This window comes from Emys orbicularis, chromosome 14, assembly GCF_028017835.1.
Source record: "Emys orbicularis isolate rEmyOrb1 chromosome 14, rEmyOrb1.hap1, whole genome shotgun sequence".
NCBI lineage: Eukaryota > Metazoa > Chordata > Testudines > Emydidae > Emys > Emys orbicularis.
In genome coordinates this window covers 30,638,361-30,662,833 of record NC_088696.1, presented here as the reverse complement: position 1 = coordinate 30,662,833, position 24,473 = coordinate 30,638,361, and the positions used below count along the sequence as shown (strand labels likewise).

The 24,473-nt window shown below is 41.8% G+C and overlaps 1 protein-coding gene across 1 annotated transcript in view; it reads left to right on the top strand.

Moving 5' to 3' along the window:
- Positions 1 to 24,473, top strand: part of RPGRIP1L (RPGRIP1 like) — a 125,524-nt gene that overhangs the window by 16,713 nt on the left and 84,338 nt on the right. The window contains exons 7-10 of the mRNA XM_065416580.1: positions 4,881 to 4,986; positions 9,845 to 9,991; positions 11,395 to 11,468; positions 16,088 to 16,227. Coding sequence (XP_065272652.1) covers positions 4,881 to 4,986; positions 9,845 to 9,991; positions 11,395 to 11,468; positions 16,088 to 16,227 — 467 coding nt within the window. The remainder of the gene's footprint in view (positions 1 to 4,880; positions 4,987 to 9,844; positions 9,992 to 11,394; positions 11,469 to 16,087; positions 16,228 to 24,473) is intronic.

Here is a 24,473-nt window from a genome sequence, read left to right as displayed (position 1 = left end):
CTTTTTATGTTGATTAGACTTAGAATTTTAAGAAGTCAACTAAACATCTTGTGACTTTGAAAGTGCAATACAAGAGAACTAACAGATTCCAACCCAGGGGTAGGCAACCTATGGCACGTGTGCCGAGCTGATTTTCAGTGGCACTCACACTGCCCGGGTCCTGGCCACCGGTCCAGGGGGCTCTGCATTTTAATTTAATTTTAAATGAAGCTTCTTAAACATTTTAAAAACCTAATTTACTTTACATACAACAATAGTGTAGTTATATATTATAGACTTATAGAAAGAGACCTTCTAAAAACATTAAAATGTATTACTGGCACGCAAAACCTTAAATTAGAGTGAATAAATGGAGACTTGGCACACCACTTCTGAAAGGTTGCCGACCCCTCTTCCAACACATGCTATAGCTTCTTCATGGAATTCTAGAATTACCCTGGCGCAGTACAAGAATAGGCTGGACATAGGACCAGAAGTATAGCAAGGGATTTGGCTAGTGTGTTCGTGGTCCAGAAATTCTGGCTTTCACAGCAGCATGTAGACTGCAGTGTCAAAGCTAGTGTAAGTCAGAGCAGCCCTGTGGATTGCTCTAAATTGTACTGGGGACCACCCCAATCCCCAAAGCAGCCTGAAATCCAAGAATCGCAAAGGTGGCTTAAAGCCACTTTGACCTCCCCGTTCCACCCCATCCTGGGCTTAGATTTTCTATGCTGCACTTCAAGACAGGCACAGCACAGAACATAGACTAGTGTCTGTCCAAGTGGGTTAGACCAGGGGTTCTCAAACTGGGGTTCAGGACCCCTCAGGGGGGTCACGAGGTTATTACATGGGGGTCGTGAGCTGTCAGCCTCCAGCCCAAACCCCACTTTGCCTCCAGCATTTATAATGGTGTTAAATATATTAAAAAGTGATTTTAATTTATAAGGGGGGTCGCACTCAGAGGCTTGCTATATGAAAGGGTACAAAAGTTTGAGACCACTGGGTTAAACTATGCACTGAGGTGACTATTGCAGCACTCACTGGTATAGCTGCAGATACTGTGTTTCTTATAATTTCCATTAGAAGTTTTGTTTTGTTTTTTAAATGGGGCATATTACTTTGAGAAACTTGGCACATAGGTTATCAGACTGGTTAAATTTTTTAAACATAACATTTAATTTAATTTAGTTTGGTTGTTTTTAATTTAGAGATGGGCAAAACATCATTACCTCATGGTTCGATGATTTCTACAGAACATAGTGCTCAAGCCAAAATGCTTTAATTCTGAACAATTACATTTTTGCAAGCAGCTAGTCCTTCAAGTAACTTAATTGCTCTTGGTATTTTCCAAAAACATATTTTGAAGCAGCTCAGAAGCGCATTTGTGAAACAGATACTTGACAATGCCCTTCATCTGTCAGTATAGAAAAATATGTATTTTGTATATATAATAGCATTTTTTCTGCAACAGAACTTCAGGATCAGGCCTATTGAACACACAGATTTAGGAGTATAGTACATTAAATTCTCTTGATTACAGTTTTTGCATTGTAGCAGTTCTATTCCCAGATTAGAAGGACCAAACATAGTAGACCTAATATAGCATTGGGGATTCAGTAGAACTACACATGAGTAAAACTTTGCCAAATCGGACCCAGTGCAAACATAAACTTGTACTCACATTTCCATCTGACTTCTCACACCTGACTTCTCATGCTCACACTTGTTTGTGTGCCTGCAGACGAGGGGTTTGCTGATTGTTGGATAGGTATTTATTTAGCTATGCACACATCCAAAATCCCTATTTCCACATGCAAATACTGAGTTGGACTGAAAGCAGGAATGTAAATGTGCACACAAAGGGTACGTCTACACTTACCGGAGGGTCCGGCGGCAGGCAATCGATGTTCTGGGATCGATTTATCGCGTCTGGTTTAGACGCGATAAATCGATCCCAGATCGATCCCGGAAATGCTCGCCGTCGACGCCGGTACTCCAGCTCAGCGAGAGGAGTACGCGGCATCGACGGGGGAGCCTGCCTGCCGCGTCTGGACCCGCGGTAAGTTCGGACTAAGGTACTTCGAATTCAGCTACGTTATTAACGTAGCTGAATTTGCGTACCTTAGTCCGAAGTGGGGGCTTAGTGGGGACCAGGCCCAAGATGCATGTTGTCCTGATTTCTGTGTGTATGGTTCTAAATTGAAATGGTTAATATATAATTTGATATGTGAATTGAAATAATTCTAGTTTCTCTTGTATCAACATCTGATAATGACAGTAATGTGATACTTAGAGTAAATGATGGCTTTTTTTTCTTTTTCTTTTTTATTTGACCACCATTAAAAGAAATAAGAGGTACAAAACAAAAACCCTATTAAAAGTGTTACGGACATGACTTAAGCCAGTATATAGTTTTGTCATTTCAAATGTGTTTGTAGAAGTGACAAAAGTATACACTGTGGTGATACTATGTTTTTTACTTCCATCATTAAGATTAACCTGAATAAATGTCTGGGGCATTGATGGGAGACTGATCCTGTTCTACTGAAAAATATTGGCCGGTTCTCTTATTTCTCTTTCTTTACCTCTAAATAGAAAGGGAAGAGGTCCTGAAAGTTGTTTTCTGTTTGAATGTGGGCTAACAATATGGAAAGAGTTAAGAGCTGCTTGCTTAGCTGATATGGCAATAGGAGCTGTCTTCAAGAAATATCCATTGACTGCTGTCTCAGTGTTGTTACATTTGATAGTTTGCAGATCTCAGTGACATTAATGTAACTACAATGGAGCTATTCCTGATTTAATTTCACTGGTGTAATTGATATGCAAATAAGAAAAAAGTAAGCCCATAATATTAAATGAACTCTTTTTATTCTCACCTGGAACTTTTTTGGGTGGGGGAGGAGGGCAAGTTATTTTGGGCCACATTTTGGCTATAAAGGGAAAAGAGAGCATTAATAGGTGCTCATATTCTGCTTCATATTAGACTTATGACCCCTTTGCATAAACCATTTCTGCTCAGAGGCAGAATAATTGGAATGAGGTACTGTTCTTTGTCCAGGTGACCACTTAAGTATATGTACATACACTATTCGTAGGGACCATGTCAACTTCTCTCTGACCACTGTCTCTTCAGCTGCTCTGTGATGTCAGTTGTGGAAGACCTGAGGAGTCATATCTCCATGGTTTTATAGGAGAAGCAAAATAGGAAAGGCAGCTTCTGCCATGTGTTTCCACCACTGCCGGCAGGCTTTTAGGTGTGCACCCATGTACATGATCAGCCAGAACATAGCCATTTAATAGGAGTAACGTGAAAATGATGTATGTCTGAGAGGAAAAACTTCATGCCCTTGCCTTTGTAAATATTTGAGAAAATATATATTAAAATCCATACATTGTTTAAAAATAAGTGTCATTTACTTTCAGTAGCTAGCAACTATATGTAGTTAGATATTGTCAGAATTGTCATAACTAAACTCAATTCTAATAAACATCTATTTTTCCTGATTTTGAAGGGTTGGTGTGGTAATAAGCATTGGCAAAATCATTCAAATCAAATACTCTTTTTGTCACTGTTGAAGATAATGGTTAATTTTGATTGTCCAGAGCCATTGGAGTTACATCTGCACATCATAAATCTCACTATCATGTGCTCCTTTTGTTTACTTAAAAAAAAAAAAAAAAAAAAAAAAAAAAAAACTCCTGTAAAAAGCGTTTGAAGGGATCAGTGCTGTTTGTGTGAAACAAGATTAATAAAAATGTGCCACTACATTAGCTTTTAAATAGCTAGTAAGAGACAATGCTGCTGTCTATAAGCACCACAACTTTAATTTATATAGATAACATGTTTTGGACACATGGTTATTTTAGCATTTTCTTAGGGTTGTTTCTTGGGGAAAATCTCAGGTTTATGAGCTTGTTTATCATTTGTGTAAGGACAGTTTACTGGGCAATACCAAAACACAACGAACTTTGATATTTTTAAGAATAAGTATTTCAAGTCCTCAGCTGGTTTACAGATGTGTAAGCTTTGTAGTCCATTTTCTGTTTCCAGCATGGCATTGTGACAATTTTTCTAATAGTCTGTGATAGATAAATATTAGAGGAGAAATTATACATTTCAAGCACTATTGCTATAGTCTCATTTTTATATCACTTTATTTTGTATTTGTAGAAAGCAGTTCAGGGGTTTCTCTTTGTTTGGCTTGAAATATATGCAAAAAATAATGAGCTCACCTTTAGCTGTTCGAGGTAAAAGTTTTTTGGAAACATTTTTTTAGGTCTTTAACAAGCTTTTCCTATTAAATAATGCATTCTCAATTAAATCTCAGCGGGGGAAATATATAAAAGAATTACAGGCATATAGAGTTTCTGCATAGATGTTAAGCGTTTTTATATAGTTAAAGACACATCTGCAGCTGATTTGAATGCTGGACTTAGGGTATTATCTGTGTAAAATGCTAAGTCACTTTCCTTGGAAATACTTAAAAAGTTTAAGCTCTGAGAGCAAATTCCAATAAGTAGTAATCCTATGACACATACTTTTAAAGAAAGTGGATAGATTGCAAAACAAATGATCCTTCTGCTTTAAGCATAGGATTGCTCTCTGCACTGCAGTATATCTTTAGTTTTAATATTGTCAAGAAACATGTCCAAATAATGATTGATACTTACATGTCATCTTCCAGTCAAACGTGGAATTACTTAAAATCTATAATGCAAATTTTAAAAGAAGGAATTAAGTTGGCTATTACATGCTAAACCTTCCCCCAAGTGAGTTGTGGAAGTAAGAAGCCATGAAAAACTGATTTGCAAGGGGTTTTAAATTTTCAAGGCAAAACTAATAAGAAGACTGTTATTGTACCTTGAATCTCACTGAGTTTATTTTTTATACAATTTTGAAGGTTAAACATTCGGGACAATGTGGAAATGATAAAGCTCCACAAACAACTGATGGAGAAAGGCAATGCTTTCTCAGCAATGGAAGAGAAATTTCTTCAGCTTCAAGAGGTAACTAACTCACAATCAGTAACATTCCATTCTCACATCATATGACAACACTGAACACTTGAGAATAGATTGTATAAAATATTACACACATGCTACCTGAAATTTACAATGTTTCCAGTGTTAAAGTTGTTTTGCAGATGGGTCCAGCAGGCCCTACAGTTCTCACTTGTATGCGGTGAGCTCGTCCATGGGAGTGCAGGGGTTTGGTGTGGTCCAATTTTTGTTATACAGGTAAACTGCAGATTTCCAGCTGTCTCAGGTAAAGATTGAAATCTTTCTAAAACAGGGTTTCATAAAACAAATGGTGGTTTCAGTGTGAATTTGAAATATGGGGCTGGAGCTGAGTGTTGATAAAACAGAAATGTGGCTCTTCAGAATTCTGAGGATTGGCTTTTACTTGTGTCTATAATATAAGGGAAACCATTTTTAAGGACCAGTTTAAATCACATGAAGCATAATTTTCTGTAAAATAACCACCAGAAGTCAGGCTGTTTGCTGCATGGTGGACTCCATACATGAGGTCTGCAGGTCCATATCCTTGCTGCCTTCTCCCCCTTCCCCTCTCATGTATACCCATGGAGGGCCCTGTGCTGGTCCAGGGAGAAGTGGGACAATGGCAGTGAGGCAGCTAACCATTTCCCCTCTGTGCTGTTTGGACCCTTCAGGCAATGAACCTGTGCGGCTAGAGGGGGTCCCCCTCCTTAAAATGTAGCAGTACCAGATGTATTTGTTATTTATAAGGGGTATAGTTTGGGGCTATTGTTTCTCACATCTGACAAGGGTGTCATTTAATTCACAGTAAGTGAAACGTTGTTCAAATCCTTTGGCTTTTTCTGATGTTAAACCTTTCTTTCAAATTCTTATAAGCAATTGATTTTCTGTTTATGCCTGTGCAAACTTCCTTCCCAGTTGCAAACTGAAATAGTGATCCAACAAATAATAAGTTTCTAAGTCAGAAAACTTACTGAAATAAGAGTGACACATTTTTAAAACTTCAGGCCAAAGAAACCCTTGATGGACAGTTGCAGTGCTAACAGTGCAGAATAAGGGATCAGTAAATACAGAATAAATAACAAGCAACTGAAATAGAGGGCTATAATTCCATTGCGGGTTCATATGGGTGTCATTAAACCCGAAGAGCAAAGCTCAAGTATTTGCTACGGTCAGAGAACCCTGAGATAAAGTTATCATCCTGAAAAAAGTAAATAAGACACACACAGTTTTAGTGATAATTATGAAATGTAACTAATCATAGAAAACAGCACAGAATTTCTAATTTGAATAGCAAACCAACACACATTGATAGTGTAGCACCATTCAGTAGTGATGTGTTTTTCAGAAGTATACTTGTTTTCATAAATAGTGAAATTAATTACTATGTACTTTCAATTTTCACCAGTTGAAATGCAAATACTATCTGCCCATTTTCCATTTTAATCTGGACCAGCACAATTACTATGCAACCAGGGGATAAAAGCTGAAGATCCTACTCTAGCTAATGGCCTGAAATATGTCCATGTTATCATACACGCATAGAGAAAGTGTTTTAATATAGTGACAGTCATCATTGTGTGGGCCGTCTGGATGAAAGAATCATGCAATCTGCTTAGAAACTCTCTTCTGATTATTTATTTACTATCCCTTATGCGAATATTAAAAAAATAAAGAGGTCTTGATTCTGAAACTGATATTCTGGATTCAATGAACCATAGAGCGATACTTGCTAAATTATTATTATTTTATGTTGTTTCCAATTTTAGTTCTAAGGAGTTAATTCTGCTCTCACTTACTCCAGGGCAACTATTGATTGCACGGATGTAATTGAGATCCGATTTGATTCTGTGGCCTGATTCTATGGGGTACTTTTACTGCAGTGTAGCGCCATTAATCTCAATGAAGTTACTCCTGATTTACACCAGTGTAAGTGCAATCAAAATCAAGCCCTTTATTTTTTTATGTGCAGGCATGTTTTGCAAAGGATAAAGTGCAAGACACCAGTGAAATCCAAAAAACTAGAAATCACGAACCCAGTTACCAGCTTGAGACAGGGTGTAAAATGAGAACAGAAAAGAGCCAAGCTCAAAGCCCCTCTGCCAGAGAGAGTAGGGGAGGGGAGGAGGAGTACTCACTATAAGAGATGCTGAAAGAATGGTCAGAGTTGTAGAAGGAGAACGAGGAGAAGACTGTATCTTAAAAGACCAGTGAAGATAAAGGGTGAAATCCTGACCTCATTGAAGTCAATAGCAAAACTCCCATGGACTTTAATGGGACCAGGTTTTCACCCAAGATGTCAAGAGCAGGATCGACAGTATGTATCAAAAAGAAAAGAGAGATTGTGGAAGATGAGGATAGCCTACAAGCCCTAGGTTGTCTGGGAGTGGGTTCTTAGAAATTCTAGTGAATAAAGTTTCAGTAAAGTTTAAAAAGATCGGAAGCCAGATTAGAAGGGATCTGAGACAGACTAGGACAAGAGAAAATCGGTGCATTGATTGTAGACTATATGTTTAGTGATTTGAGAGATGAAGAGAAGGAGAAAGATGGGGTGGTACATGGAAATGCAGGTAATATTGAGGGATTTTTATTTATTGAGGTTAGGAGAGTTGAGGGCATGTATATTTTGAGAGAGGGAAGAACCATAGGATAATGAGAGGTTGAGAAGTAGGGCAAGGGAGGGGTTGAGTCGAAGGGTAATGTAAGTAAGGAAGTTGGAAGGGAAGAGATTAGAGATGGAGGACATCAAGGCTGATGACTGGGGAGAAGGGGAGGAGTTTGAGGAGAAGGGAAATGAGTGGAAAGAGAAGGTGGGATAAAGAGTTCTCAGCAGATTTTGTCAGTTTTTTTTTTCTCTTTAAAGAAGGTAACAAATAATGTGCAGAGATAAAAAATGGGGAAGAAGGCAGGGGAGTGTGACAGATATGACAATATCCTGCAATAGCCTAGTTTAACCTTTGGGAATTAATTTTAGGAGTTCATCATATTAAAAATGCAAATACTTATTTGTTATTGTGTTAACTTATTTAATGTAAACCCTAGGATGTGTTAGGTGCTTGAAAGGACTCTTTGAAACAATGTGCTACACAAATTAGGGGGATTTATAGGAAATACTTGGGAGGGGGGGGAATGCAAATGACCCACCCCAGGATCCATTCTTTTGAAGCCGCACCTTGGACAGAAACCTATTGTCTGTCCAATTATCTATTCATGGTCACTTCAAAGACCCAAACTGAAGATAGGAGGGGGCTCAGATAAATGAGCAGGTTTGTTCTGAGCTGAAGCTGTGATGAACTTGTAATCACAGGAAAAAACCTTGTGTGGGGTTTGATAGACTAATCACCACCCAGAGCCCTTGCTGGTGTTAGAGGTGATCTTTGGTAAGCTTATTGACATGGGTATAGATTGTTTGATTGTTTTTAGTATGTTTTCTCCGTAATGCTCTTACCTTAAGAATAAACGTACCGGTACATGCTTAGAAAGTACTGTGGTAAGTTCTACCTGTTGACAATTACAGTCTACCATCTCTGAGGAGAAAGCAAAGCAGGCCTGTCTGCCTGTTTCTAGGGAGGCCAAAATATAGGTAGGGAACTGTTCTTCCACCCCGATCAGAAGGTGGAGAGACATGTGCCTCCCCCCAAGAAAGGCAATGGCTGTGGTGCTGGAAGCCTAAAGTGGGTGTGCTCGCTGGACTATAGAGGAGGAATACAGGTGCAGTTGCCCATAACTGGCTTAAGAAAGGAGTCAAAGGCTGCAAATAAGTGATGAGGACTATGGACAATATACTTAATTTGTTCTGCGATTTCTCTGGTATAAGAGCATCTGCCATATTTGATGTTTTACATAAGGTTTATATTATGGATAAATGGGAGGTAAAAGATCAAGTGGATGACTTTTTTTCTTAAGTCATTTTTGAGAGTAGTCATTCTGCACATAGACTTCTCAGAAAAGACAACAAAATTGCACAGAGTTCTCTATCAGTTTCTGTCTTAAACTCCTGAAAATATTACATGACATAGAATTGTGGAAAACATGAAAACTAACTTCTCCCATCCAAAACCATCCATACAAGACTCCTATATTTATATAATTACATGTTGGGTTTAGAGAATGTTAAATAGCAGACTGACCAGAAACAAAACAGCCTAACAGCCATATTTGTCTGAATGTGATTTACAGTGAAATTCTTTATAATGAATCGGTGTTACTAAAACACTGTGAAATATGAGGGGTATAATCATCAGTAATATGCTGGAAATTAGGTTCTACCAGCATCTTACACTAATATTAAGGATGGTTAAAGTATCTACATTTAATCCAACAAAGTAGGTTAAATTTTAAAAGAAATTGTAAGCCTTTCATTAAATTATTATTTCCAAGGAAATGTATCTGAGTGAATTGTGAATATAAATCAAATGAATATCTAAAACTATGGGTTAGCAGAGCTGTCAAGTTCTGCGATTAGCATAGCTGTGGTCAGCCTTAACTTTTGCTTGTTATTGCAGTGTTTTTGGTCAGCACATCTAACCACTGTAACCACAGCAAAATGTTTTAGTTGCTTTAACAGATGTAGTTTTGGTCCTTCTCATCACAACTAACTGTAAGATGTTAATGTTGAGGAGAGGAAAAAACACCACCTTTCTGTTGGCCATGTGTGCTGACACTGATCTTTCAGTTCCTACAGGGGGTCAAACTTAGTTCAAGAGTGCCTCCTGTTGGAGGAGTTGAAAATGTGTATTATGTGCTGGTTTGCAAGATCAACTACTATTTGAATATATACGTATTTATAACTCAGGAATTATTTCATCATTGTGTTATTATTGGAAGCTTAACCTTTTCTTTTTTTCTTCTCCATTCCTTTTTATAGAATCAAAGGAACCTTAAGGCCAGCCATGATGCTTTAATGGCAAACGGGAATGAACTCAATCTGCAGCTTAAAGAACAGCGTTTAAAGTGCCTTCATCTTGAGCGAGAATTACAGTCGATGACTTTTTCAAAACTAAGGATAGAAGAGGTGAGATTCCATATGGCTCAGGCATTGATCTGCATTCAAATCTAATTCTGGAAATATTTAGCGAGAAAATTGTATTTTCAATTAAAGAGATTATCTAAATGTTGCTCTGCAAATCACTGCTGATTGACTTTTTGGTTAAGAGAAAAATATAGTATAGATTTAACTTCTGACTCCCTATGTCTAGAAATTATATCCTATACTTGCTGCTTGTTCAAATAGGCCGTTTACATATTTGACCTCTGTTTTTCTGCATACGTTTGAAGTTTCATGTTGACATTAGGCTGACTTCATTTATCGGTGAAAATTTGGTTATTTTAATATAGTGAGTTCTGTTACATGTATCAGAGATATTGTACATTTCAAAATATTTCCTATGCTTGTGAGACATGCTTAGAGTTAGAGGAGTATTCAGGTAAGCATTAGTATTTAGAAATACTTGTTCCAAAAAACAGCCATAGTACATATTTTCTTGATTGATTTTTACTGAGACTCCTTAGCACCACATTTTTGAATCACAGCAAGTTTGAACATCTACCTAAAATCTTTTAAAATGATTTTTTCACATAACAGATGACTGTCCTTTCCACCTGGAAGCTCAAATCAATCACTTTTTCTGTTCCTGAGCTCCATTAGCCAGAAGAATAGAAGTGCCACAGTCAGCGTTGATCCAGATATAGGGCCCGATCATTCAGTCCATTCCTTAATCCCTTAGTAGTTCCACTGACTCTGTGCAGGAGAAGGGGTTTGCAGGATCATAGTTCAGGTTCTTCCATTGTATATCTTGCTACATTTAGTCATGCCTAAAGGTTGGCTCATTATGAATTTATTGTTACATAGACAAAGCTTAAGCTTAAAGAAACTCATCCCATATCTAATAACCACTAAATTGTAATAATATACTTGGGAAAGTACTTAATTTTTTTTAAATGTCTAATGGCTTTAAAATTCTTATCTCCCTTCAATGGACATTTTGAAACAAGCAGTCAATAATATCTGTTTTTGTTTGGCTGATTCAAAACAAAATTAACTATACAGAAGCCACTAACTAGCTAACACCATTCCTAGAACAGTACTAAGATCATCACAATTGTTAGTGCCGAAAACAAATCTTCTTGGCATAAACCACAATATAATTAGATGCTGTTATTAAACACAGACCAGACTTGTTAATTTCATCTCCATAAACAACATGAAAAAAATAATTGTTGTCCAAGTGGAGATATATTGGTGGGGAAAAAATATTATTTTTATGCTTTTAAGAGACTATTACACATAATGCTGAATTAAAAAAATAAAAGCATGTTTGACAGTGTCTACAGATATTTGCTAATCACCTTTATAACTTGTTGTTTTTAATTTTCTCCTGTGTTGTGCATTACATGTAGTTTTCTTCTTCATTTTAGTTGCAGGATAGAATTAATGACCTAGAAAAGGAGAGGGATCTTTTAAAGGAAAATTATGATAAACTATATAACAGGTAAATTATAAATGATTTTTTAATGTCACTTGACTCCCTTTCTTGTTTCCTAGCTCCTCTTTTATATATATATCTATATCTATATAGACTTAACTATTTCTCACTCCAGTTCCTAGGGATTCTCTTATCCATAAGTGTACGTGGAAACTTATGCTGCCATGCCTGTGTTGCATATTTTGTTGACAAAGAAAGGGCTTGAGCCTCCAGGATTGTCAATCCAGTGCTCTTCAAGTATTAAACTCATTTTAAAAAAATCCATTAAAGGAACAGTCAGTAGTATAGGTCGTATAATTTTGACCATCAAGGCAAGATGTTCAGGAGTAGGTGTGAATTTACATTAGAAACAGTGTACGTGGCTGCTTTTTGAATGATAAGGAATCCATGTATCTCTGGACGTAGGATTCTGCAGATTAAATTTATTTTCTTGGATGATATTTTCTTGAATTACTCCTCCCATCCCTGCAGTAGAAGTGAAGTGAGGCTAATGTTTGTGACAGTTTTGGTGACATTTTCTAATTGTGTTTATTTTAATAGCAACTGTTTCCTTTGTGCTGGTTCTACTTGAAGCTTATGTGAAGGCTCTTGGAGATAATAGCCTGTGTAAATCCTGTCAGCAGTGTTTAGAATCACATAAATAAAATATTAAATGCTAAATCTTCTGAACATGAAGCTTGATAAGGTGCAACTCAGTCTCTAATGCAGAATAGGAAATTGAAATAATTAGTCAATTTGCAAAAGTTTAATGAGAAAAAAGTGATGTGAAATAAACTTTTCATGAATTGAAGGCAACAGTCTTTCTTCTAATAGAAGGAGAACATGACCTTTTCTGTCCAGGTGGAACAATTAAAATAATCAGGGACATATTGTAAAGTTAATTAGTTTCCTGGGGAAGTAGCCAGAATGCTAGAAGTCTTTTTCTTTTCGCCCCCTCTCCCCTCTACCCCCAAATGACTTGTGTTTTGAACTTGTATTTTGCAGTTTGTCAACTTGGCAACTCTTAGAGGACCTCTGGGAAGTAAATACAATAACATCTGATGATATTTGCTGAGTTGTTATTATATTTGTTACCTTCCTGCTAAAAAACAAACAAAAAATGTAAATAGGTGAAAGCATTTGAGAACCAATTATTTTTAAGGATTGTTTTAAGGCTAAGTGGGTAATGACAGCTTTCTATGTGAAGAAGCTTTATATATGGAAAGAATGGTTTTGTCAGTTGTCTGTTGCTGAGGTTTGATGTGGATTCCTCTGGCTTTTAAATGGTGAATTAATATTTCTTATTACACCATAATTCCTCCTTTTCAATTATGCAAAGAAATAACTTTTGTTAAAGCAAAGCTTGTAATCTTATTTGAAGTTATCTCTTGCCTTGCAAGATTAAGTGGGGCAACTAAAAAGAACAGATCTTTAAAATAAACTGATAAATTAAAACATTACTTAACCATATCCCAATAAACTGAAATTCCCAGTTAACTGCCACATGGATTATTCCTCCCTCCCTCAAATAACCCCTCTATTAATCCATAACTTCATTTATCCAATTGATTTCACTGTCCCTTCAAATATAAAGGATTATATTGTAGAGAGAAAGCCAATGAAGACAGGTAAATCTCCAGTGTAAATAAACTGGAAGCAAACTGATTGTGCTATACCTTTTGTTCTGTAGTTCCAATATTGTTACACATATGGATTGTGCCTATATTTACTATTGTTGCTAGCAGTGGACATACCAGTGACCACAGATGCCAAAGGGATGATATCATGATATAGGAGCTAGAAAATAACAGACTCAACCCCTGCATTCCTTACCCTATACCTTATTCACAGAAACATCCTTTGAAGTGAGTGGGAGTTTTGCTGAAGCCAGGACTGCAGGCTTTGGCCCCAAGACTTTACAGAGAGCAAGTGTGAGTTTTAGAGAGACAAGGTGGGTGAGGTAATATTTTTTATTGGACCAACTTCTGAGAGAGACAAGCTTTCTAGCTTCTGAAGAAGAGCTGTACGTAAACTTGAAAACGTAGAAGTTGGTCCAATAAAAGATATTACCTTTCCCACCTTCTCTTTCTAATATCCTGGGACTGACATGGCTACCACAACACTGCATACACAAGTATGAGTTTGTCTGTGAAGTCTTATTATTTAGGCAACATCCAAGAAAACCAGTTGCATGAATAACAAGGTTGTAGGGATTGTTTTCATAGGCTCTTGTAATGCAGATCTGGTCATGCACACAATCCATGCAAAGGAAATGGTTTCAGATGTGGCTTACCATTTATAGTTACCCAGATGGCTCCAAGTGTGGTGGAATATAGTAATTTCAAAAGAAATCCCACATAAATTCAAATGGAATGTAACCCTAAATTTAAAGGGGCAGATAGCTATGGACTGAATTCAGACTAACTTACACATATTAACATTAGCGTTATGTGGGTTTGGAAAGGACTGACTTCTAAATTTGTTCTTAATTTAAATAATCCAAATTCTGATATTACTGGCAGAACAACTGTTGGTGATCTTTGTGCCCATATGAAGGGCACTGGAGCATAGCATTTTTGACAACTGAAATAATGTGGACCTGTATTTTGTTATGTAGCAATTAAACAGTCGTATTAACCGTAAATATAGATGAAAACCTACATAGTAGCATACTCACAAGAACTTGCAATTTCTTCTTCTTCAGATGAGTGAAGATTAAGGACATATGACTTTTTTTGTTTAAGATTTAACCAGATATAATTTATGTTGAAGTAATCCATTCTTCACATTAGTCAGTCAGTCAAAACATGAATAATGTAAGTCTACATGTTTCCAAATATTGCTGGTACCATGGATTCAAGGAAACCTCTCCAAAACTATAGTAATGGAGGGAGAAGTACACGTTATTACTTATTTATATTACCGTAGCACCTAAAGGCCCTAACCAAAATCAGTACTCCATTGTAAAAGGCACTCTGCAAACACAAAATCAGACAGTCCCTGTCCTGAAGTGTTTCCTATCTAAATAGACCAGACAGACTAGTGGTGGGAGCAGAATGAGAGGCACAGAGAGGTGGAAGTGACTTGTTCAGAATCACAAAGCAAGTTAGTGTCAGAACCAGAAATAGAGCTCAAGTCTTCTGACTGTCCACTAGCCCAGTGTTTCTCAACCTTTTCGATACCAGGGACTGGCTTTCTGCTTTCCTAAACTCCCTCAGGGAAATCTCAGGGACCAGCAAGGAGGCTGCCACAGACTGGCGCCGGTCCATAGACCGGTAGTTGAGAAACACTGAATAACTAGGCCACACTGCCTCTCAAATTCATTTCTTTGTAGAATATGTTAATAGCATTGAAAATTAACAAATGGTGAACATTTAACTTTTCACTTATTGCATTCAGGGAAAACATGAGATGTTCCCGAGTATCTTGGAATTATTTTAGTCAGCTAAAAAGTAGGGTCAAGATTTCATGTTACAATAATTCTTACTTCAATTCCTTATGCAAATCCTAATCCTGATTCATTAGATGTAAATTCACTTTTACTTTATCACAGCCAATCCATTGAGACATCCAATTTCCATTTCTATTTAGGTGTGGAAAGCAGATCTGTGTGAGTTTGGGGGTTTTTTGCTTGTAGTTTTTGTTACATACCTATTCCAGTTGGAATCAGCTTCTCCAAATCAGATTCATGAGGAGCTGCCTCATATATTGTTGAAGTTAAAGTACAGTTTCAAATTATTCACAAAAATGCAGAACATTTTTTACAATTTGCACTTTGGTGAATAAGCTAGTTTATGATTTGCTGAAGCCCAGGAGAACATTTTTAAGCCAATGAGTGCATTGTTAAATAATGATGTGAACAGCACAAAGTAGCATTCATCTTGTTAACTATGGAAAAACACATTGCATATATCTTTACATGTTCTATCCTAACTGTGAAGCATTTCATATGTTTATTCTTGCTTCAAACTGAATAATTTTTTGTGATGGTTTCAGAAATTCTAATTCTGTGTCCCATCCCTATTGCATACAGGTTTTTGGTTTAGAACCAAATAATGTGTTACGACAAAAATAGTTATTCTTATCCCCTAGACTTTTTTTTAGTAGGACACAAGACTACTTTGTGTAAGTGCCTCTTAATCAGAATCATTTTACAGTATGAGAACTGTTGTCACTTTATAGTCAATATTTCTTTGAACAGGCAACAGGGCTTTAGACTCTCTATGTTTCGCAGATGTTAAAAGAAATCAGGTGGGTAATCACAGGTCTCTACATTAAGAGGTTTTGTATGCGGAAAGAATGGTTTTGTCAGTTGTCTGTTGCTGAGGTTTGGAGTTGTGGATTCCCCTGGAATATGCATCTGAATTCCTTTTCTAGTCCCACAAATGTTGCACACTGCCAACTTTTCTGACTTTGGAGCTCTAAATTAAGACCAGTTCCTTTGCTCATCCCACAAACTCTTTCATGTTCTTTAACCGCAGCCTGAGAAAGGCGCCTTGGTTTCAACAGCAGCAGACCAGCATATGTTTACTTAATTCCTAAAACATGATGACAGTAGTCTCTGTGCCACTAAAAGCTTTTTTCTTTATTATTTTTGTTTAAGTTGATTTTTAAAAGTTCTTCACATGCCACATGTTTTATTGCAGTGCCTGCAGTGTGAGCCATGAACAGCAATGGAAGTTAAAGGAACAGCAACTGAAATTACAAATTGCTCAGCTTGAGACTGCCTTAAAGTCTGACTTAGCAGACAAAAGTGAAATCCTTGACAGAATGAAACTAGAAAGAGGTATATTTATAAAATAGCAGTCTTTTTCTCAGTGTGCTGCATGTGCAAGCTTCTTCTGCCTTTCTAGTTCTAGCCCAGTATGCATGTAATAGAAAAGTTGAGTTCCTATAACTGGTGATTATGGGCCACACTTCAAGGCCTTGATTGAGCAAGGTGCTAAAACTCATGACTAACTTTTAATCACATACATAATCCCATTAAAGTTAGGCATGTGCTTAAGTATGTGCTGAATGAGGAAGCTATATCCATTGGGATTTTAAAATTGCATTAATGCTTTCACTCTAGGAAGCCAGAGTAAAAGTAGGCTTATTTACTGTCATCCTTCACTGTGATAACTTCTCTCTGACAAGAGGGCGTGTCTGACATTCCCTCCCAAAATATGAGCCACTGTTACTCAGACTCCACGCACTATACTATGGTGTGTGTGTATACCATACAATCATTTGGAGGTTGTACAGTTGTCTCTATTTCACCCATCATGTGGCCAGCTATTTTTTAATCTTCTCTATATAAATTAATTTTTGTTCATAGCTGGGTACAAATCCAGTTACCACACTATTTTTTTATTCTGATTTTCTGATCACCTTTTCCAGTTAGCCTTTTTCCTGTGAAGCAGGATATCATCTGATCCTTTAAGGTTGTGAGTAGATCCAGTGACTTCAAAGTTAAGCAGGTGTGTAAGTGCTTTGTTGGATTGGGGCCAAAGAATTTGCAGCTTAGTTGATACCAGAATGGATAAAATACCTTAAGATAAAGGTTACAAAACACTGATTCATGTGTGTCTTTAGTTTATAAACTAACTGTTGGGAATCAGGGCTTTCTGATCAAACAGTCTAAGGCAAGAGTACAGTGTGGTTGTCGAAGCATGAAAGTGTATTGGTTAAGAAAGGTGTGATGGCTAGGGATGACCTGCACATGTGATATCTTTGCTAGTGTCTCCTGTGGGCACTTATTCCAAGTGACAGGTTTCCACCTGCACTCTTCCTAGAATTGAATCCCATTGTTCACCACCCCACTTTTGACTGGATCACCAGGCTAAGGCAACCCCTGTTCTCACCATCTTGCCACAGTTATAGGGTGAGTATAGGGTAAGTAGTGTCTTATACCCCCTTGCAGTCCATCACAAGTGACACCCCCTCCTCTCCCTCCCCCATTGACAGGTTCTGGAAGGTATCTGGAAAACACAACTTTCCAGGTGCCTGTGACCCAGAAGCATATGTTGAGGCCAGGGACCTGCTGTTGCTTCCGGTACCGGGGTCACCAGAGGGTAAGGACTTGGCACCGCCGGTACTGAAGGGAGATAGGGAGGTCTCCGCTACTGTCAGAATGGCACCGAGACCAATCTCATGAGGAAAACCCCCTTTGAGTGCCTCTCCTAGGGCCTCTCCACGGTACCGCTCACTGGCACTGGATGGCTCGGCACCTCCATGGTCTCCCTGTTCCTCCTCCATTTCCTCTTCGGAGTCAGAGGCAGCGTCTGTCTATTCACACCATCGAAGCCTTCAGGATCGTCGGCACCATTCCACACGTCAGTCTTTTGCGGCTGGAACGGCTACTGCCATGGCGCACCCGGGCGCTTGGCTGATGGAACCATGGCGACTGGCACTGTTGCGGTGACCGTTTTGGAGCTTGTGGGGGTTTCCACCAGACCAAGGCTCCGGTTTGAGATATTTGTGTTCTTTAGCCTCTGAGAGCCTAGTCCTTCTGGTACCGCACCATGAAACCCCATAACCTACCTCCGGTACCAACCATGGGGAACTGCAAAATCCGACACGGAGCAGCAGAAACAGGCTCCTCCTGCAGCGGGCGGGGCAGACACTGTTCTGGTACCGTGCGCGCCACTGCCTCCTGCTCACCTGATAAGGCATTGATGGCGAAGGAGGTGTCTCCGATCCTCAAGGCCCACCAGGAGTTACTAAAGTGGGTGGCATCTAACTTAGGCATTTAAGCGGAGGAGGTGAAGGAGTCTTGTGAGGGTTTCCTGGACATCCTAGTGACAGGTGGGCCTCAAGGATAGCACTTCCCCTCCATGAGGCTATTATGAATCCCATAAAATCTCTGTGGCAAAATCCAGCCTCCCTCCATCCTATGAGTAAGCGAAGGGAAAGAAAGTACTTTGTACCAGCCAAAGGCTGCACATGTTTATTTTCTCACCCTCCCCCAGGATCTCTTGTGATGATGGCAGCCAATGAGAGGGACCGTCAAGGCCAGATGGGACCGACACCGAAGGCAAAGAACCCCAAGAAGCTAGATCTGCTGGGGAGAAAGGCTTATTCTATGGGGGTGTGTGTGTGTGTGTTACAACTCCATATAGTGAACCAGCAAGCCCTGCTGGCTCACTATGATTTTAATATGTGGGGAGCAATGGACAAGTTCAAGGAGAAGCTTCCCCAAGACTTGTAGAGGAGGGCAAAACAGTGGCCAGGACCTCTTTGCAAGCAGCCCTAGACACTGCTGATTTTGCGGCCAGGACAATGGCCACAGCTGTCACCATGTGCAGGAGCTCATGGTTGCAGTCATTAGGATTCCTGCAAGAGGTGCAGCAGACAATACAGAATCTGCCCTTTGAAGGTTCCTCGCTCTTTTCAGAGCTCATGGACGTCAGACTCCATGGTCTTAAAGACTCCGGAGTGATACTGAAATCGCTGGGCCTATACATGCCCGCACATTCAAGGAAGTCCTACAGGCTTCAGCAGTTTGGCCGATATTATTCTCAGCCACCTAGGCAGGATCAGAGGAGGAGATGGAACAGGGGGTTTGGACAAAGGCTGCCTCCATCCTCATCCTCCGCAGGGCCCTCTCAGCCGGCCCCACGTCAGTCCGGCATTTTGAGGTACTTGTTTTGACGTAGCATTCGAGGATGACCTACCAACAGCCCTCTTGCAGGATCCAGTCAACCCTATATTTTCCAACTGCCTTTCCTATTTCCTCCAAGCCTGGGAATGCATTACTTCAGACCACTGGCTCCTAAGTACAGTGGAATCCGGGTATACCCTCCAGTTTTTCTACCCTATCCTCCTTCCCAGTCCCTCTTCAGGGACCATTCTCTGAGCTTCTGCTGGAGCAAGAAGTTTCATCCCTCCTTTGAATGGAAGCGGTGGAAGAGGTTCCACTAGATCTAAAGAGAAAAGGGTTCTATTCCCAGTACTTTCTGATACCCAAGGCCAAGGGAGGTCTCAGACCCATCCTAAACCTGTGGCGGCACAACTGCTATCTCAAGAAGTTGAAGTTTCACATGGTCTTCTTGGCCTCCATCGTCCTGTCTCGAGATCCAGGGGATTGGTATGCCACTGTCGACTTGAAAGACACATACTTCCATATATCAGTATTCTGGGGCCACAGGAGATTCCTGAGGTTTGTCGTGAACCAGACCCATTACCAATTCACGACTCTGCCATTTGTTCTGTCAGCTGCCCCAAGAGTCTTCACCAAGTGCATGGCAATGATGGTGGCCTTTCTGAGGAAAAAGAGGGTCTACGTTTTCCCATACCTCAACTACTTGCTGATCAAAGGTTGGTCCAGAGCGCAGGTGGAGGCCAACATCACTCTCATACAATCAACCTTCCAGTCCTAATAAATGTTCAGAAATTGACCCTCATACCTGTGACGTGAATAGAGTTTATTGGGGGTAATTCTTGACTCCCTACAGGCAAAAGCTCTTCTGCCTGAGGACTGTTTCTACGCAATCTCATCTCTGATAAGCTCCCTTCAGTCCCTACTGATCATGACGGTTCAGGTTTGCTTGAGCCTCCTCGGACACATGTCATTGTGCACCTATGTGTCAGTCACGCAAGGCTGAGACTCGGACCTTTCCAAGCCTGGTTGGCCACATATACTTGTCCTCCAGACATCATCTGGACAGGGTTCTCACGGTACCTTCTCAAGTCCTAGATTCATTGGCATGGTGGTTAGACCGCAATACTGTGTGTGGGGGGGTATCTTTTGCAAAGCTCCGGCCATCTGCATATCTGGTCATCGATGCCTCGGCACTGGGATGCGGAGCCCATCTCAGTCACCTCTGTGGTCTCGGGAGGAGCTGTCACTTCATATCAATATCAGAGAACTCAGAGCTGTCCACCTGGCTTGCCAGGCGTTCTTGCTCCACATCGCAAACAGGACAATCTCAGTTCTTATGGACAATACCACAGCCATATTCTATATCGACAGACAGGGAGGGGCTCATTCTTCCCCCCACTTTTGGGAGGCAGTTCATCTGTGGGAATTCTGCATTGCTAATTCAATTGGCCTCGAAGCATTTTACCTACCGGGGGTGCAAGCTCAGCTCAGGAAGTCCTTCTCTTCTGACCACGAGTGGTCTCTTCACCCGGATGTCACACGGGACATCTTTTTCAAGTGAGGATTTCCCCACATAGACTTGTTTGTCACTTGCACCAACAGGAAGCATCAGCAGTTCTGCTTCCTGAGGGACCACAGCCCCAGGTCTCTAGCGGAGCCCTTCCTGGCGCCATGGTCGACTCACCTGCTCTGTGCTTTCCCCCCATCCTATTGATTCACAAGGTTCTGATGAAGATCAAGCAGGAGTGAGCGCGGGTCATTCTAATAGCTCCAGCATGGCCCAGACAGCATTGGCAGTAGCCGTTCTTTTGGTGGACACTCCAATCAGGTCCCCGTTATTCCCGGACCTGATTGCTCCACCCAAACCTCAGCACATTGCATTTAAAGGCCTGGAATCTTTGTGGCTAACCTCTGATGAGCAAGCTTGCTCTTTATAAGTTCGTAAAGTCCTGTTGGGCAGTAGGAAGCCCTCCATGAGAGCTACTTACTGGGAAAAATGGAAGCGATTTTCCATTTGGTCTTCATAGTGTGGAGTTCGGCCCAAGCAAGCATCCCTGCAGCTCATTTTGCATTACCTCTTATCCCGGAAACAGCAGGGCCTAGCTCTTCAATCAAGGTCCACCTGGCGGCCATCTCATCATTCCATTCTAAGGTTGACACTATATCGGTCTTATCTCACGAGATGGTAAGCTGTTTCCTCAAAGGCCTGGAGAGAGTTTTTCCTCAGATGAGAGATCCAATCCCGCCCTGGGACCTGATCCTTGTCTTATCAAAGTTGATGGGCCCACCGTTCGAGCCGCTAACAACATGTTCGCTGTTACACCTCTCTTGGAAGGTTGCATTTCTGGTGGCCATCACGTCAGCCAGATGAGTGTCAGAGATCCGGGTCTTCATCGCGGAGACCCATATACAGTTTTCTTTAAAGATAAGGTTCAGCTACACCTACATCCAAAATTCCTCCACAAAATGGTGTCCCAGTTCCACTACAACCGACTGATTTTTCTCCCATTTTTTTACCCTAAGCTGCATGAGCACAGGGAAGAGCAGCGCCTACACTTCTTGGACGTTAGGTGGGCCTTGGCTTTTTACATTGAAGGGACAAAACTGTTCCGCAAGTCGCCTCAACTCTTTGTAGAAATAGCGGAAAGGATGAAAGACCTCCCCATTTCTGCACACAGGATCTCGTCTTGCATCACGTCATGCATCCGAGCATGCTACGACCTGGTGGGGGTTCCTTCAGAGCTGGGCAGCTGGAGAGCAGCAGCTGCTGGCCGGGAGTCCAGCTCTGAAGGCATAGCCGCCACCAGCAGCAGCGCAGAAGTAAGGATGACATGGTATTGTATTGCCACTCTTACTTCTGCACTGTAAGGGTGGCAATATCGTGACCCCCCCTAAAATAGTCTTTTGACCCCCCCCCCGCAATTCCCTTTTGGGTCAGGACCCCCAATTTGAGAAACGCTGGTCTCCCCCATGATATCGGTGTAGTATAGCGTAAAAGCACACAAAAGACCAGATTTCATAGGGGGAGGCCAGATTTCACGGTCTGTGACGCGTTTTTCATGGCTAATACAAATGAAAAAGCATCATGGTAAATGGTGGGGGGATGTATGTTTATGTTGTGGTGGGAAGACAGCAAGAAAATAGTAAACAAAAGAGGCACTCATTGCTCTTGGGGGACTATAGTTTAGTTCAGGGTCGGCAACCTTTCAGAAGTGGTGTGCCGAGTCTTCATTTATTCACCTTAATTTAAGGTTTCGTGTGCCAGTAATACATTTTAACGTTTTTTAGAAGGTCTCTTTCTATGTCTGTATATTATATAACTAAACTATTGTCGTATGTAAAGTAAACAAGGTTTTCAAAATGTTTAAGAAGCTTCATTTAAAATTAAATTAAAATGCTGATCTTACGCTGCCGGCCCGCTCAGCTCGCTGCTGGCCTGGGGTTCCATTCACCTAGACCGGCAGCGGGCTGAGCGGGGCCTGCGGCTGGGACCCCGGCTGGCAAGGGGCCAGCAGCCAGAACCCCAGACTGGCAGCAGGCTGAGCAGGACCAGCGGCCGGGACCCCAGACCGGCAGTGGGCTGAGCAGCTCAGCCCGCTGCCGGTCTGGGGTTCCGTCCGCCGGCTCCTGCCAGCCAGGGTCCTGGCTGCCGGCCCCACTCAGCCCGCTGCCAGTCTGGAGTCCCGGCCCTGCTCACATAGAGTGGGTACCTATCTTCTCCCTGGTTTTAGCCCATTCTCTTCCTCTCTCTCTGCACTGAGCTGAGGGTGGGAGTGCACAGAGCACAGGGCTGGGGGTGAAGGAGCAGGCTGGGGGTTGGGGTGTAGGGTCTGGCTAGGAGCTAGAATGAGGGAGGGGGCTCAGTGTTGGGGCAGGAGGTTTGGGTGTGGAGTGCTTACCTGGGCAGCTCCCATTTGGTGTGAGGGGTTCAGGTGGGAATGTGTGGGGGGGTGCAGGAGCTTCCGTTTGGTGCTCAGGGTGGGGATGTGGGGGGTGCAAGAGTCAAGGCATGGGGTGTGGGGGGGCTGGGTATGTGTAGGGGGTGCAGGAGTCAGGACGGGGATGGGTGTGTGTGAGGAGGGTGCAGGAGTCAGGGCATGGAGTGTGGGGGATCTGGGTATGTGTGGGGGGTGCTGGAGTCGGGGCTGGGTGTGTGTGAGGGGGGTGCAGGGGCCTGGGGAGTGTGGGGGGTGCAGGGCTCAGGGCAGAGGGGTGTGGGGTGTTCAGGAGTCAGGGCTGGGGGTGTGGGCAGGAGTCATGGGGATGCTCCCAGCCCCCTGCTCTGAACGGCTCATGGCAGGGGGCTGGAGGGGATATGCCCTGATTCCACCTTCCTTCCCCAAGGCCCCGTCCCCGCCTCCACCTCTTCTCCGGAGCAGCGAGCACACTGCGGCTGCGGTTCTGGCTCTGCTTCTTCCCCTCCCTCTCCAGGACCATCAGCTGTTTGGCCGCAGGGAGGGAGAGGAGGAGGGGCAGGAACCCAGCACGCTGGGGGAAGAGGCGGGGGAGGAGGGAGATTGGCTGCCGGTGGAGGCTGCCCTGCAGCAGCAGCTGGCAGGACCAAGCTTCTGCCCCCTGCCCCCGCAGGAGGGAGCGGTGGGTGGGAGGCAGAGAAGAGCAGGCTGGGCTGGGCAGGATTTTTAATGGCATGCTGCTGCCTGCCAGGGTCCCGGCTGCCGGCCCCGGCAGGCAGCAGCGTGCCATAGGTTGCCGACCCCTGGTTTAGTTTATCCATAGGAGCAGATTGTGCATGATGATATTTGCTACTTCTCCAAGTGACTTCACATTTCCATTCCATTTAAGGTGTGTGTATGCCCAGTGCACTAGCATCAGAGATTTTTCCCTTAGTAGTACCCATCAGGGCGGCGCGTGCACCTTCTGCTGTCTCATGGTGTTGTATAAAGGGCAGAGCTGACCCCAATCCCCCTCAATTTCTTATCGCCCGTGACTGTTGTCAGAATATTCTATCTTGCTACTGGAAATGTTTCCCTTTCTTATTGTATATAGTTGATACTTGTTTAATAGCTTTAGTCTCAGTTTAGCTTTTACTAGTAGGCTTCCTTTTGCTGGCGTACTTAGTATACTCTTCAGTTCCCGCCATTTGGGTACTGGTGTCTGGTACTGGGGCGTGCCTTGGTCCCCGAGCTTCAAGCCTTGTAATGGATGCAAGAAACCGATATCAGTCAGTGACCTGCACTCCAGGTGCCTGAAGTGCCTAGGAGAACCTCACATCATGGACAGTGCCACATCTGCAGGGACTTTAAGCCCAGAACTAAAAAGGACAGGGAAGTTAGGCTAAAGCACTTTTTTATGGAGGCAGCCCTGGTCCCACCCTTGGAGCCCCCCTCTTTGGTCCATGTACTGAGCACATCTGCTTCAGTTAGGAGCACTCTCCCTGTCTTGGCTGAGTCTCAATACCAATCCGTCTCTGGTACTAAAGAAAAGGCACC